Genomic DNA, 15,323 nt, shown 5'->3' with positions numbered 1-15,323 from the left:
GGCAAGTAGGTATTCCACCACTATACCCATCAACCATCAACACACTTTTATAAAATAGCGAAGGTCTGCCCCTCACGGGCTCTTAGCCCATAAAACCTGACGAGCAAACTTGGCAGAGGTAAAACTTGACGCGTGATGCAAATACCACATATTGCTCTCGACTGGAAAATTTATACGATGGGAGTTGAAAATTTTAAAAATCTGGTTACACAGATTCTCCCTGTTTTATTTCATAAAATATTCAAGAGTCAAAAATATTTATTTTATGTAGGCCTAATCTATACTTTAAAAAAAAATTAAAGGGACGATTTCTGTACATTTTCTAATATTCTAAAGCTGACTGACTGATCTAGAAACGCACAGCTCAACTACTGGGCGGATCGGGCTGTTTCCATGAAGATGGCTACTATGACGTAGACATCTGCTAAGAAAGGAGTTTTGAAAATTCAAACCCTAAAGGTATAAAATAGGGGTTTGAAAGTGTAGTCCACGCTGGCGAAGACACGGGTATAACCTAGTTAAATATATTTTGAAAATTGTGATCGGAGGAATCATTAATTTCAATACAACTAGACCCCAAATTTTTTTTATATTTTTAGCTATTCCGAGTACGTGAATATATTTTTATTTTTTTAATTATAAACATTCAAGTGCCTGTAAGAAAAAAATTGCAATTAACCTTATTAATCAATCTGCTTTCAAAACTTGTACCTTAGATATGATTTTCTCATCATAGTAGGTAGGCAAACTGAATTAAATCTAATTAATTACCTTCATCATGGTCAATCATCGCCGGTTCACTACTGAGCACGGGTCTCCTCTCAGAATATTACTATGGAGAACTCTTAGGCGTGCAGCAAAGCAATTCCACACAATGTTTTCTTAAATATTACTATATAATGTAACGCATGTAACTATAGTACGCGACAGTTTGACATGGCAATCGGGGTGGGGACGCCCCGCACACCCGCGCAGCCCCCGCGCTTACCCGTTGCGGGATAACGCAGATGGCGTGCGGCTGTTCGGGGCGTTTCCCCGCCTCATACCCCGATTGCCATCTCTCCCTGTCGCGTACTATACTTTATGCCAAGGATGTAGGAAATAATGAAATTCTTACTAGTACTTCGTATTTCTATGCACGCTATAGATCTCGACATCTTTATGTCGTTTAATTAAAATTCTAGCCTTTAAGAGGGTTCCGTATGAGAGCGAGGGTTGATTAATGAGGGTCCTGCTCTTATTTTGTTTAATATTAGGTGAAAATGGGCGAAAACGTCCTGTAAAGGACTTATATGGCCTTACAATTACTTAGGAAAATACGCTAAGATAAATGAGTATAGAAATACCCGCTTGGTTTATTTGCAATAGTTTGTAAAATGTCCAAAGTTAGCAAATATGTATTGTATCAAATAAGGCCTAATCATTATCATCATCACTTGTCAAGAGTAGACGTCTATCGGTCGATAATAATGTTTTGAATTTTCAAAACATTATTATCGACCGATACTAAAAATAAAAAATTAGTATAAAACATCATGTGTTCATGAACATATAAAATTAGTATTTACTAATTTTATATGTTCATGAACACATTTTCATTTTATTTTTTTCGGTTTTCGGTATTTTTCTTTTACTTGTGCTATAAGACCTACCTGTCCATGATACTAGGTCAACGGGAAGTACCCTATAGGTTTTCTTGAAAGACACTACAGATGGACAGACGGATAAACAGACAGACAGACACACAAACAGACATAAAGGCAGACAAACAGACGGAGAGACTACAAAGTGATTTTATAAGGGTTCCGTTTTTACTTGTGAGGTACTTACTGACCCTAAAAACGGTTGTTATCTCATTTCATTCACATAACAGATAAACGTGGGTCGTGAATGTAGTCAAGAGTGAATATACTGAAGTGAGTGAGTGAATGGAAGAGGCATTAAAGTGAATGGAGGAGGTAATAAATGCAATAAAAACACTTTCCTGCAATCGAGAGATACCGCCTCGTGTTTACAGCTGGGAATAAGCTGCATCAGCCGACATACTGCCGGCGGGCCAGGCAACCAGCGATGTGACCCAGAGTTAACGTTAACTGTGCGAAAATCCCTCATTAATATAGAGATTAACCTACATGATAAATCGTGGCTCACACGAAATTTTCTGAAAACTAATCTTCTCCTGATAAGTGGTGATAGCTTAGTGGTTAAGACGTCGGCTTCTTATACAAAAGGTCGAGGGTTCGATCCCGGACATTCATCTCTAACTTTCCGGAGTTGCCTGAGAGCCTCAGTAATGTTCTCAAAGGTGTGTGAAGTGTGCCGATCTGCGTTGTGTTGGCCAGCGTGGTGGACTATGGCCTAACCAGTCTCATTCTGAGAGGAGACCCGTTCTCAATAGTGGGTTGGTAATGGTTTGATCATAATGAAACAAAACAGTAGAGAGAGTGTGCAGAGCGTGGATTTGACCTGCAGCTCGCTCCAGCAATGCGCGGGACTTCAATTACTTTTATAAAATGGCTTAATATTATTATTAAATCTTTGAAAATAGCAACCGGCAAGTCCCTTACTGGTTCTTCTCGGTAGGAAAGGCATTCCGGACCAGTGGTAGATGCTTTTGACTATTCAAAAGTAAATATGTACTTGTAAAAGTTTAATTGAATATGAATATTTAGAAATTTGAAGTAAAAAAATTACAAATTTCCCGTCTATTTTAGAGCCCCATGTGAGCTCAAAAGCGTTTCGCGCGATGTCGACGGATATTGGAGTGCGGGCGGTTCCCGTCAGAAAATGACAGAACCGATATGTTTACATCCATCCAGTTCGTAGCTTTTGTAGCTCCTGACGACTTGATGGCCCATGAATCAAATGGAAAATGCAATACCTATATTGCATTTTCCTTTCCGTCTCATATTACGAAACTTTGAAACGCCGCTTGTGCCAACACTATGGCCACGGGGGCCAATCTGCATAGAGATTAGCCAACTGTGTGTTTAATATTTTAGTGCACATGTGTGTAGGGTCAAGAACAAAGCTAGGTTTGCACCCATCCATAGTAGAGTGGTTTTTCTGGGCGGAGGCTTCGGCCATTGCTAATTACAACCCTACAGGCAAAGCTGTACCGCCAAACGATTTAGCGTTCCGGTACGATGCCGTGTAGAAACCAAAGTGGTATGGGTTTAATAAAAACTGTCATACCCCTTGCAGTTTAGCCCGCTTCCATCTTAGACTTAGTCAAGGGCGAACTTGTATCTGAAATAAAAAAAGAGTAGGCTAAACTATTTATTTACTTTGTTCTAACATTACTAACGTAATTATAAGGAATTATTGTTACTCACACACTAAGTTTGTTTATGGACTACTTTGTACATGATTATGGTCTGAAATAAAATATTATTTATTTTTTTCTTTATTGTCGTTTACACTGGCGGGTGCGAACCTAGCTTTGTCGCTGTTTGTACAAAATACAGGTGCACTCTTTATTTTCTTACTCTCATAGCCCTATGGGGCGGAAATCCGACACGACCACACGACCAATGAGAGATCGGCGCAGGACCGAGGGCTTTACATGCAGCTGCAACACCGCCATTTTTCTAACTCCGGGCTAGTAGGTACAGAAAATTAACAGAAAAATCCAATACTCAACTATTTTCGGCCCGACACTAGAATCGAACCCAGGACCTCGTCATCTAAAGTCGAAGTATCAGCCTATCAGGTAAAATTTTTGAAAATTCCTAGTCGGGGTCCACGCTACAAAGAAAACTTTGAGCTGTACTTACTTCGTAATTTATTTATTTTTAACTTTGAAAAAGTTCATGCGTCGCTGCGCATGCAAAATCCGCTATGTATTTTTAGGATTTTCGTTTTTGATGTCATTTTGTTTGGTTTAAAAGGTGTGTGTACATGTATAAACCCGTTCTGTTTAAGGGATCCTTTTAGCTATGTGATTTTGATCATAAAATAGAGCACATTTTTTCAAAAAAAAATTAGTTTAAAAGAGTCTCCTGGAAACTTGTGATTTTCCACATAGCTGTATTTTCATGTGCAGCGACGCCATGCGTGACGTAATGACGTATTGTATATTATATCTCTCTTCATGTTATCTCTCTCAATTATATATCCTTGTCTGTAGAGTTGATCCCTCACCAAATTCCTTAAAACTAGCTTAGCTTTAACTAAATCGAGCTGTAACGACGCGACGCTGACATTAGAACAGCTGATAACATTCAAATCCAGCTTATTTCACGCTCTAGAGTTCAGCTTAGCTCAGTCAAGTTTCTATTACACTCATTTGAAAATGATTCGTTTTTAAGCACTTATTCGTGATGAAATCGATTAAGGTTATGGCTTGGATAAATAAAAATCTTCCAGATCTGCTTAGACTCCAAAAAAAAAAAAAAAAATTCTAATATTCTTTCTAAATTATTTTCTCTAAATCTTTATCTAAATATATAAAAGGAAAAGCTGACTGACTGACTGATATATCAACGCACAGCTCAAACTACTGGAAGGATGGACCACAGATAGTTATTATGACGTAGACATCGGCTAAGAAAAGATTTTTGAAAATTCAAGGTACCCAAGTTCATACTAATTTCAAACTCCTATTGAATTTGTATGAGTCTGTCAATTTTTAAGTTATTCCACGAAAATTGGTATTCAGGCTTCCGGTTAAAAATGAAGGAATATCTACTACGCGTTTCACGATTTCCAGAAATCCTCGTATTTTCAGAGAGAGGTCCTCAAAAATGTACCAGTAATTTAAATTCCGCAACATATTGCAACCTTTAGAAATGCAGATGACATTTTGAAAGAGGAACTTAAATTGGTATCTTCGTGGTCATATTCCCTACTGCTGTGGTCATATTCTCGAAAACTTGTGACGACTTTCTCGGTAGGTACTTGAAAATAATATTATGGTGTGCAACTTTCAAAAATTTTCAGGCAGAATTTTGCTTTGAGATTTGCTTTGCTTAGTGATCTGTTTAAATATTTTCAGCAGCATCACTAAAAATCAGTCTTATGTCAAAAAAAACTGGCCAAGTGCGAGTCAGACGCGCGCACTGATGTTTCCGTACTCGGGTATTTTTCCAACATTTTGCACGATAAATCAAAAACTATTATGCATAAAAATAAATAAAAATCTGTCTTAGAATGTACAGGTAAACCCCTTTCATATGATACCCCACTTGGTATAGTTATCTTACTTGACTCTAGGTCAACGGGAAGTACCCTATAGGTTTCATGATAGACACGACGGACGGACGGACGGACGGACAGACAGACAACAAAGTGATCCTATAAGGGTTCCGTTTTTCCTTTTGAGGTACGGAACCCTAAAAACAAAGCCAAAACATAACAACTGAACAAACACAAACGGCGAACATCCGCAAAGTGAAATGACTTCTTTGTTAGTTACTAAGTTAGCACCGAAACAGACTCAACAAAGCCAGACAAAGCTCTGTAGAGTGTAGATGAATACATGACATAGAACTAATTCGCCAGCATCAATTTACCATAAATTCCATAAATTTTTGTACCTCCTCCACAAACGCTTTTATTATTTGACTAGCTTTTGCTCGCAACTTCTATTTCTCAGCAATTAGTGTCTTGAAAATCCCGTGTATCTCTTCTTGTAAGTGAAAGTCCTTTAAATTCCTTCACTTTCCGTAAGATTTTCCGAAAACCATGAAACAAAAGTCAAACTTGTCAAATTTTCATACAAATTTAAAACCCCCCTATTTTACCCCTTTAGGGGTAGAATTTTCAAAAATCCTTTTTAGCGGATATCTACGTCATAATTATTCGCATGCCAAAAAGCCCGATCCATTAATAGTTTGAATCGAGCGTAGTATATTATATCAGTCAGTCACTTTTTCATTGAGTTTAAACTAGCGACCGCCCAAAGTTTTGCTCTCGAGGTAATTAAGAAAAAGCCGGATAAAGGGAAAGTCCTTGTCTACATTATAAAGGGAACCTGTGTACAAAATTTTAGCTATCAGCAAAAGGATTTAGGCTAGGTGTTGATGCAGCAAGCTTATGATGCAGCTTATAGAGCGCGCTTGCCTAGAATGTGCCAATTTAGTCTTAACTTGAAGGGTGTTCCATGTCTTAGCGGTTCGAAATATAAACGAGGAAGCAATTCTATGTTGTAGTCCTTCCCATTAATTTTATGAAGTGTATCATCGCTAAAATAAATTGACCGCCTCCAAAGCACTTAACTAATTCAGGAGAGAAATAATAAAAGTAATAAAAGTTGCCGCGAAAATAAAGGTTTTCGCGCTCAAAAATAAAACGAAACAATTAATTTGGAGGCGGGCAATTAAGAGCGAGATAAAATGCTATATTTTTAAACTTCCACTCCCCTGGCTTGAGGTCTGACGATATAAAATGTGACCAGGGAAAAATGTTTGTATAAATTATCCTTTTTAAGTAATTGCTATTTCACGGATAGGCTCTTTTCCCACGCTGCTTCATTCCGTTTTGTTGAATGCCATTTATCTTGTTTTTTGAAGAAAGATTTTCCATCGTTTAATATGGGGAAGTGGCGAACCGGAGTGGCGAACCAATATAGCAATGAAATGCACCTCATTTCACCATCATCATGAGTAAGAGAATGTAAGAGCCCTGTAAAATTAATTCGAATAAATAAATTAAAAAAAAAACCATCGGATCAAAACCAACCAAAAATACGGATCTACGTATTTTTTTGCATGAGTATAACTGGAGAGGGACATAAGCTATTTTATGTTCTGGAAAATCTATGTGTTCCTATGGGATTTTTGAACAATGGATGAGGAAGGCTGAGGATTGAGTGTGGTGGCGCACTTTAGGAAAGGTCCAACAGTGGACGTCCACAGGCTGATGATGATGGGATTTCATTTTTATTTTTCATGTACCTACCAAAATTTTATAATAGTTACAAAGTAAAAATAACTTAAGTAACATTGGAAATGCTTATCTCTAAACAGTGATTTCTTCCAGCTTCCCGTTCAAGGTTGTGAGTAAGGCGCACAATACGTGGATAAACTCGTGGGCATCATATAGTTACTTAGCTGTAGTTAGGTATAAAGTAAATGATTAATTAAAACAATGGCGACGCCCAACAATTTCCCGGAAGACAACGAACCGTGCCGTCTTAAGGATTAAATGTTATCATTCCCAAACACTCTCTTACTCTAGGCCCTGTCTGCAATTCACTTCTTGGTGATTACCCAACTACGCTGCTTACAGCTATGACTTATGCATTTAGCCATCTGTAAGTTCATCTGTGCTCTCTTAACTCCAAAACTACTCAATTAAGACAGCAAAATACACACAGTGCGCGATGCAAATGCATGTACTTTGTCTAACGTGACTCCTCAAATGCTTTTCACAATATATCTGGGTTCGAGTTCCATCAGGGACCCTGGGGACCCTTTAAGGGACTTTTATGGGTGGCCTATGTGCCAACCCTATCGTAAGAAACTAAATTAAAATCAAACTATAACTCACGTTTTATAAAATCTAAAGTTATAACAATTTGAGAGAATCTAAATATACGAGTATAAAAGGAAAAAGCTGACTGACTGACTGATTTATCAACACACAGCTCAAACGACTGATCGTGATGAGGACGGATCGAGCTGAAATTCGGCATGCAATGTGAAAAGTTTTACTTTCTAGCATTGAACATACTTAGTTAGTTTTTAGGAGAGTTGTGTTTTTTGGGTTTTGGGTTTTTAAAAATCCCGTGGGAACTCTGCTTTTCCGGTATAAAAAATATCGAAGTCTATTTCCAGGGCGCAAGATACCTCTGTACCAAATTTCATATAAATCGGTTAAACGGATAGACCCTTAAGAATCCCGTAGGAACTCTACGATTTCCCGGGATAAAAAGTAGCCTATGTCCGTCTCCGAATGTAAGCTAACTCTGTACCCATTAAAATCGGTTCAGCGGTTGAGCCCTGAACACGTAGCAGACAGACAGACAGACGGACAGACAAACAGACAGACACACTTTCGCATTTATAATATTAGTATAGAAGTATGGATTTATGACTCTTGATTTCTTGTCAGTGACCAAGTGAATGTAAGTTAATACAGTTTATCGTAAATGGAGATAGGTACTAAGTATATTTCTCTCAACATTTCGGCTAGAATAACATTTGCCTTTTTCGTAAACACATCCAAAGAACCCTCAACCAAATTACCTATTGTTAAAATGATATAATGTAACCCAATTCTCAGAAAACATTATTTACTTTGTTACTAAATACAATATTATATTTCTGATATTATATTGATACTTGATAGCTTGTATTAAAATATCTCTTAGCAGGCACGTCTACGTAGTTGCTACCATAATAAGTTTTCAGAGAATCAATAAACACACAAGTATTTGGCGACGCGACGTAAATATTATTTAAGTTAGATTCAAAAATTATAGCATGATAACCGCGGCTTCACCCGCGTGGGTTTAGGTTTATCAAAAATCCCGTGGGAACTCTTTGATTTACCGGGATAAAAAGTAGTCTATGTCCGTTACCAAGATATAGGCGGTTTCTGTATCCATCAAAACCGGTTAAGCGGATAGGCCTTTAAAATCCCATGCGAACTCTTTGATTTTATGGGACAAAAAAGATCTATTAATCTAGCAGGCAAACAAACATACACACTTTCGTATTTATAATATTAATATGGATAGGTTATGCGTGTCGTGAGCTCAGTTCATGCGCGTGCGCAGGAGTGGATCAGCCTGGCGATCATTCTACCTATACTTACGTATTAAGGCCCTTTTTTTGCAAACCAGAAGAAAATCTTCTTAAGATACCCAACGGCCTAGAAAATGCATCGTTATGTAGCATTTTTACCTACTACAACCCCCTCATTGGCCTCCCTCAGCACATATTGCACGACGCCCACAAACCACTAAGCCTATAGTGGTCTGTGGCGACGCCTATTATGCTCGTCCCAGAGTCCTGTCTTGTAGCTCGCTATGAGGAATGGCGCTTGTGCCAAAGCAAGCTGCCATACCTCATACGACGCAAATCGCACTATATTGCTATGTTGTTCTGGCCTAAATGAAGCATACGAGAGTAAAACACCTGGCCAATAAAGATAAAATTCCCGTCAAACTCTGTAACAGCTCTGGTACAAGCCTCGCAGGTTGTAGGTGCCGGCGGCTAATTCCATATAATTGCGCAGGTAATTTGGCACTGCGCATGTGCTCGTAAACCAGACAAATAGGCTTTATCGTTCGTAAAGTTATAACGAAGGGAGTCGCGGCACACGTCAATGCAGACGCACGACTCTTCACTCGACCAACAACTCAAAACTCAAACTCAAAATCATTTTATTCAAAAAAGGTACTATTGTGCTAGTTTTGTTGGTCAGAATTGTTAGATTCGTAAGATGATATGGTGGTGATTAATAATAATAATTAATTACGAAAACTTAAAATGAAAGCTACGAGTGACTGAGTGTCCTCACTCTTGTTCACTCTGACGCGACTGTTTTAACTTTTGATCTGATTTGATTTTTGGCGATCGTAAAAATTTGAAAATGACCACCATACGACGACGTACGTACGACGTATGTACGACGGTACGGAACTCTTCGTGTGCGAGTCAAACTCGAACTTGACCCGGTTTTTTAATGTGCTGCTCCTCCAACAACGTGAGCTACTTCTAGAAGGGTCAACTAGTGAGAAAATATGAAAATAATATAATAATGATGAAAAGAACAATAAACCATTGTGACACAGCGACAACCTCCATCCAAAATATTCACTAAGCTTCACATACCTACGTTATATTTTATTAATTTCAGTAAGATTATATTCTGCATGCCATCGCTATCTGTAAAACATTAATCATTAATTAATCGTTAACCTTATTACCATTTGATTTAAGTCGTTGATTGTGCCGGTTAATATAATATGAATATTGAATATGCATCAATCAACACTAATATTATTAATGCAAAAGTGTTTCCGTCAGTGTGTCCGTCTGCTAACTTAGTGGGGCGCAAGCTACTTCTGTGCCATTCATATAAATTGCTTAAACGGATGGGTCCTTAAGAATCCCGTGGGAACTCTTTGATTTTCCGGGATAAAAAGTAGCCTATGCCCGTCCCCGGGATATAAACTAACTTGTACCCATCAAAATCGGTTAAACTGTTGAACCATGAAAAGCTAGCTGGTAGACAGACAGACACACTTACGCATTTATGATATTAGTATGGAAGTATGGATGTCGATAGTCTGCGCTGTGTGTACTGGAGCGTCACCTTGCGAAGACTTTATGATGTGACACTCATGACACGTATGGCACATTTCGCGACTTTATACACCAGGATTATAAACTGGAGTTTATTGACTACAATTTTTTAAACACCCTATATATTATATGCCTTACTAGGTAATACCCACGTGATCGTATGCGTGAATCTGAATTTTTGAAAATAAATACTTAATTTTCCGGGACAAAAAGTAGCCTATGTCCTTTCCTGGAATGCGAGCTATCCCTGTACAAAATTTAGTCAATATCGGTTGAAATGATGGGCCGTGAAAAGCATAGACAGACAGACATACTTTCGCATTCATGTTATTAGTATGGATATAGAATATAGACGTGGGTTTAGTATAGGTGCGTCAAAAGTTATACATAGATACTTTTGTTGTCAAAGCACCATGTTTTGCAGAATCGAAACTTTATACCCCATGTTTAGGTGTAAATTTGAGTTTATTGTCTACAATTTTTTAAACACCCTGTATATTATGTGCCTTATTTAATGTACGAGTACGTCAACATTTTAAATGTTCTCAACGCGCTTCATTTTGTGTGGAGATGAGACTTTCGCGACTTTATACTGTAGAATTATAAATTGGAGTTTATTAACTAAGTACATTACTTTTAACATCCTCACCTAATTTAATGCACGTCAAAAGTTATACTTAAATGTCAGACGCGCCATGTTTTGAGACTTCCCGCAATTTCATTTTTATATACCCTTTATATTATCCTATGCTAACGTTTATGTATGAATTTAAAAATCCTGACTACATTATTTATACCCTTTATGATAAACTAGAGAATGCCCACGACTTCGTCCGCGTGGATGTAGGTTTTTGAAGATCCCGTGAGAACTGTTCGGTTTTCCGGGATAAAAAGTTGTCTATGTCCGTCCCCGGGATATAAGCTAACTCTGTACCAAATTTCGCCAGAATCGGTTAAACTGTTGGGCCGTGAACAGGTAGCAGACAGACAAACATACGGACACACTTTCGTTATAATATCAGTATGGATTTTCCACGGCCAATAAAATAGCATATAAGACAGTGAAAATTAAATTTAATTGCGACGTTATTAGAATATAATAATTGTGCTTGTGTGAAAATTATCATTTTGCTGACGCGCTAAAGCGCTCAAGAAGTTTTCACTGCAAAAATATATACAACTGTACAAGTAAGTACTTTTGCGATAATTAAATCATTCATAGAGATCCTAATTTATCAACTCATGTATTATTATCTAATCACTAGATAACAGTATAAATAGCAATTATAAAAACAACTTAGTGCCTAATTATTGACACCTAACTGTGATACGATGAAGACGATTATAATTTTGGTGGCAATATGCCTTGCTACTGTTGCGTGTAAGTTTTAACTATATATTTTACTAATGTCACAAAAAACTCGATACAAGGAACTACAAGTAATACAGAGTGTAATTAGATAGCTTGCCAAAACTTAGTGCTATTATAAAACTACCTAAACACACAACGAGGAGCTGTAACTATTTGCCTTATACTTGTAGTTTTTAGTGATTTAGTATTCTTAAACCACCCGCAATGTATAGCGTGCAAACTTGGGGTCAATTACCTGCCTACCACACGGCATTGACGGTATTTACGCATTTACGCAACGTTCGTTGACCTCTAGTATCAAGCAGATGTTTTATTTGCAACACATTGCGAATTTTTGAAAAATACAATTTTTTATTATTTTTTCGCCTTTTTTTGTGTTACTATCAGTATCAGTAATCACCAGTAATATCACCTGTCTTCGTTTTTTACTCTTGCTGTAAAACCCTGTACAGATTTCATGTAATTACAGCGTTTTGTTCGCTCCTCAGCGCTCCCCCGGCAGCAGGAGAGGATAATCGGGGGGTCGCTTGCCAGTATCAACTCGTACCCGTTCGCCACGGGGCTCCAAATCACGTCCAATGGCGTCAGATACCAGCACGCATGCGGCGGTACCATCCTCAACAACAGATCTGTCCTATCCGCGGCTCACTGTTGGTTGTAAGACTTTTTCTTGTATTATTACCACACTTACCCGATTTCTCCATTATGAGATTCAAAGTAGCTCTAAAAATTGATTTCGCATGCAATTTTCCTTTTTCAGCCGCAACCCTACCGCTAACAGATATCGGATTCGCGTTGGTTCAGCCAATTCCAGCAGCGGGGGACGGCTGCACAATGTTGCCCGCTTCATCGGCCATCCTCAGCACAACATGAGGACTCATGACAACGACATCGGGATCATCCGAGTGTCGACGGCCATCCAGCTCGGCAGCGCGTCAGTGCGCGCCGGCTCTATCGCCCCAGCCAACATCAATATACCGGACAACTCGGACGTCATTGCTATCGGATGGGGAGTCACCAGCGTAAGTTGACAATACGAGGAGCCGTAACAATGAGCATAAGTCCATCATAAGCAGTGACGGATTAAGACTACTTGATGCCCTAAGCAATCCATGCCTGTGGGCCCCCCTATCCGTATGTCAACTAGAATAGGTCTTTAAACCTTAACCTCCTAAAAACATTATAGCCCAGTAATTTTATTTATGTAATTTAATTTGGTAGTAAAACAGGGGCTTATCTGGAAAGTTTTCAGAAGGTTATGCAAATTGGTGGTTTTATAGATTTCGATGTGCTCTTTCCGAATTTTTATTTTGCAAATTAAGATGTCATCATCTTAATTTACAAAAAAATGATTTAACGTACTTTAGAAGTGGAGTAGGTGCGACAACAATCAAAAACCGGCCAAGTGCGAGTTAGACTCGCGCACTAAGGGTTCCGTACTCGAGTATTTTTTCCAACATTTTGCACGATAAATCAAAAACTATTATACATAAAAATAAATTAAAATCTGTTACAGACAGACAGTCCGACGGACGGACGGACGGACGGACAGACGGACAGACAGAGGTACGGAACCCTAACAAAGCATAATTTATTTATTTACAGAAATGTGCCTTGCGGCTTTCGGGGGCATATTATGAATTGTCGAATGCACAAGCGGGCAGCGAGTGGGCAAGCGGGAGTGGGGTTATGACTCTAGGTCGGTTTCTATGACAACTTAAAACGCGCGAATTTTCAAATTAGTCCTAGAAACTTTTTTTGGTGACGTGAGAGTGAGACGTGATGCCCTAAGGACGAATTTTTTTTGTGCTTCTTCTGGTGCCCCCTCAGACGTGATGCCCTAGGCAATTGCTTAATTTGATTAAGGGTTAATCCGTCACTGATCATAAGTCCTCCATTAGTACATGGAGAGACCAAATTGAACAAGAAAACTAACAAACAGACCGACAAGAATGCGAGTTTATAAAAAGCCGTCTTTTGGCTTCACCCCACTCTGCAGGAATGCATTGGATCTATCTGTGTTTTGAAAGTGATAACCTTTATTCATATAATTTGTGTTTACTTTTAGCAACATGCGCAAGTGACTTCGGAGCAACTCCGGCACGTCGGTCTGAGGACGACCAATCAAGCCAGATGCAATAGCGCTTTCGGAGGTATTAGCATATTTTAAGAAGCTGGCGAACAAAACGGTTTAATTAGCTGTCAAAACTATGCTGTAATTATGCCGTTTTGATCGAAATCAGGGACTTTGCAGTTTAGTATCTACACACAACTCCTAGTACTCAGTTTCCTGACTGGTACTTTTTGGCTCCCACAGCTTATTTGTTTGTTGTACCAGGATTTCCCATAACCGCGAACATGCTGTGTGCCAACTGGGAAGCCGGTGGCCGTGCCGCGTGCTTCGGCGACTCGGGCACCGGCCTCATCTTCCGAGGCGTGGTCGTGGGCGTCGCCAGCTTCGTGGGCAGCGAGTGCGCGAGTGGGCGCTGGCCTAACGTCTTCGCGAGGGTGTCTCGATATGCCGCCTGGATAAGAAATAATTCTTAAGAATCTTCTTACAAGCTTTGCGTTACTTCCAAATAAAGAACACTCTGAAGCTAAATAAAAAATAAACGTGTTTTATTTAAATGAGCTTTTTTTATTATCCAAAATTACAAAAAAAAAATTGGTTGTCTGTAAAGTCGGTTTACTGACGATAGTTGAACGTGACAACAAAGGCCGATTGTGCTTCTTTGTCGCTCTTTCCGCGCTCTCGCTTGCACTTCAAGCCTTACATGGAACGCCTCAGAGCGAGGTAACGCCGCATGAGTCATGTTTTTTCGTGCGTGCAGCCAGCTCTATCGAATTATAAGACGTTGTCACGTCAAAAAAATTACACAAAAATTGGCCCCAGTTTTAACTACAGTGCTTTTATAATACATACATAGTTATATTTTGTTATGCATACACATAATAATAATATCACATCGATCTAGGCACATCGATGGCTAGCAATTAAATCCGTGCCGGAAGCCGGGCATTCTCTGACGATTCGGCGATAACCTGACGAGTGACGTAACGGCGGCACCGACACTTGCACAGTTACTCGCACTGCTCACTTGAGAGTGAAAGTTGATCCTATTCCAACGAGCATCGGCTTGCACACTGGCGCTTGTTTTAGCAAGCGATTAAATGTTTTTTAGGGTTCCGTACCTCAAAAGGAAAAAGGAACTCTTATCGGATCACTTTGTTGTCTGTTTGTCTGTCTGTCCGTCTGCCCATCTGTCCGTCTGCCCGTCTATCCGTCTGTCGTGTCTGTCAAGAAAACCTATAGGGTAGTTCCCGTTGACCTAGAATCATGAAGGGCAGGTAGGGAGGTCTTGAACAAATAATAATTAATTGGTCTTAGAATACAAATTGATATTTTCAATTTTCAAAGTAAGATAACTATACCAAGTAGGGAATCCTAGGCATTTACCCGTTCATTTTAAAACGGATTTTCATTTATTTTTATGCATACCTAATAGTTTTAGATTTATCGTGTAAAATGCCGGAAAAAATACCTGAGAAAAAATACCTCGCTGCGCGAGTCTGACTCGCAAGTGGAAATAGTTGAAGACCTGGAAAGTGATATAAGCTACTTCTGATCCGGAAAATTATAGAGTTCCCACGGGAACTTCAGAATTACAAATATGGATGAAGTCGTAGATATCATC

The 15,323-nt window shown here is 38.9% G+C and overlaps 1 protein-coding gene and 1 long non-coding RNA gene across 2 annotated transcripts in view; one reads left to right on the top strand and one right to left on the bottom strand.

The window, feature by feature from the left end:
- Positions 1 to 9,307: 9,307 nt before the first annotated feature.
- Positions 9,308 to 15,323, bottom strand: part of LOC123873141 — a 15,909-nt gene continuing 9,893 nt past the window's right edge. Inside the window, exon 3 of the long non-coding RNA XR_006797608.1 lies at positions 9,308 to 9,319. This is a non-coding gene — a long non-coding RNA (uncharacterized LOC123873141). The remainder of the gene's footprint in view (positions 9,320 to 15,323) is intronic.
- LOC123873133 (trypsin CFT-1-like) lies at positions 11,544 to 14,175 on the top strand. Its single transcript, XM_045917845.1, has 5 exons — positions 11,544 to 11,637; positions 12,117 to 12,285; positions 12,389 to 12,650; positions 13,697 to 13,781; positions 13,967 to 14,175. Exons 1-5 carry the CDS (start codon positions 11,589 to 11,591, stop codon positions 14,173 to 14,175), a joined length of 774 nt encoding a protein of 257 aa, XP_045773801.1. The 5' UTR covers positions 11,544 to 11,588.

This window comes from Maniola jurtina, chromosome 16 (assembly GCF_905333055.1).
Source record: "Maniola jurtina chromosome 16, ilManJurt1.1, whole genome shotgun sequence".
In the NCBI taxonomy this organism is placed as follows: Eukaryota; Metazoa; Arthropoda; class Insecta; order Lepidoptera; family Nymphalidae; genus Maniola; species Maniola jurtina.
This window is presented reverse-complemented; position numbering and strand designations above follow the sequence as displayed.

What these genes read in the sequence shown, in the direction of transcription:
- LOC123873133 (XM_045917845.1), top strand. Translation starts at nt 11,589, where the DNA reads ATGAAGACGATTATAATTTTGGTGGCAATATGCCTTGCTACTGTTGCG. An exon ending in ATGCCTTGCTACTGTTGCGT is followed by an intron (nt 11,638 to 12,116) that starts GTAAGTTTTAAC and finishes TTCGCTCCTCAG; the next exon opens with CGCTCCCCCGGCAGCAGGAG. An exon ending in TCGGATGGGGAGTCACCAGC is followed by an intron (nt 12,651 to 13,696) that starts GTAAGTTGACAA and finishes GTTTACTTTTAG; the next exon opens with CAACATGCGCAAGTGACTTC.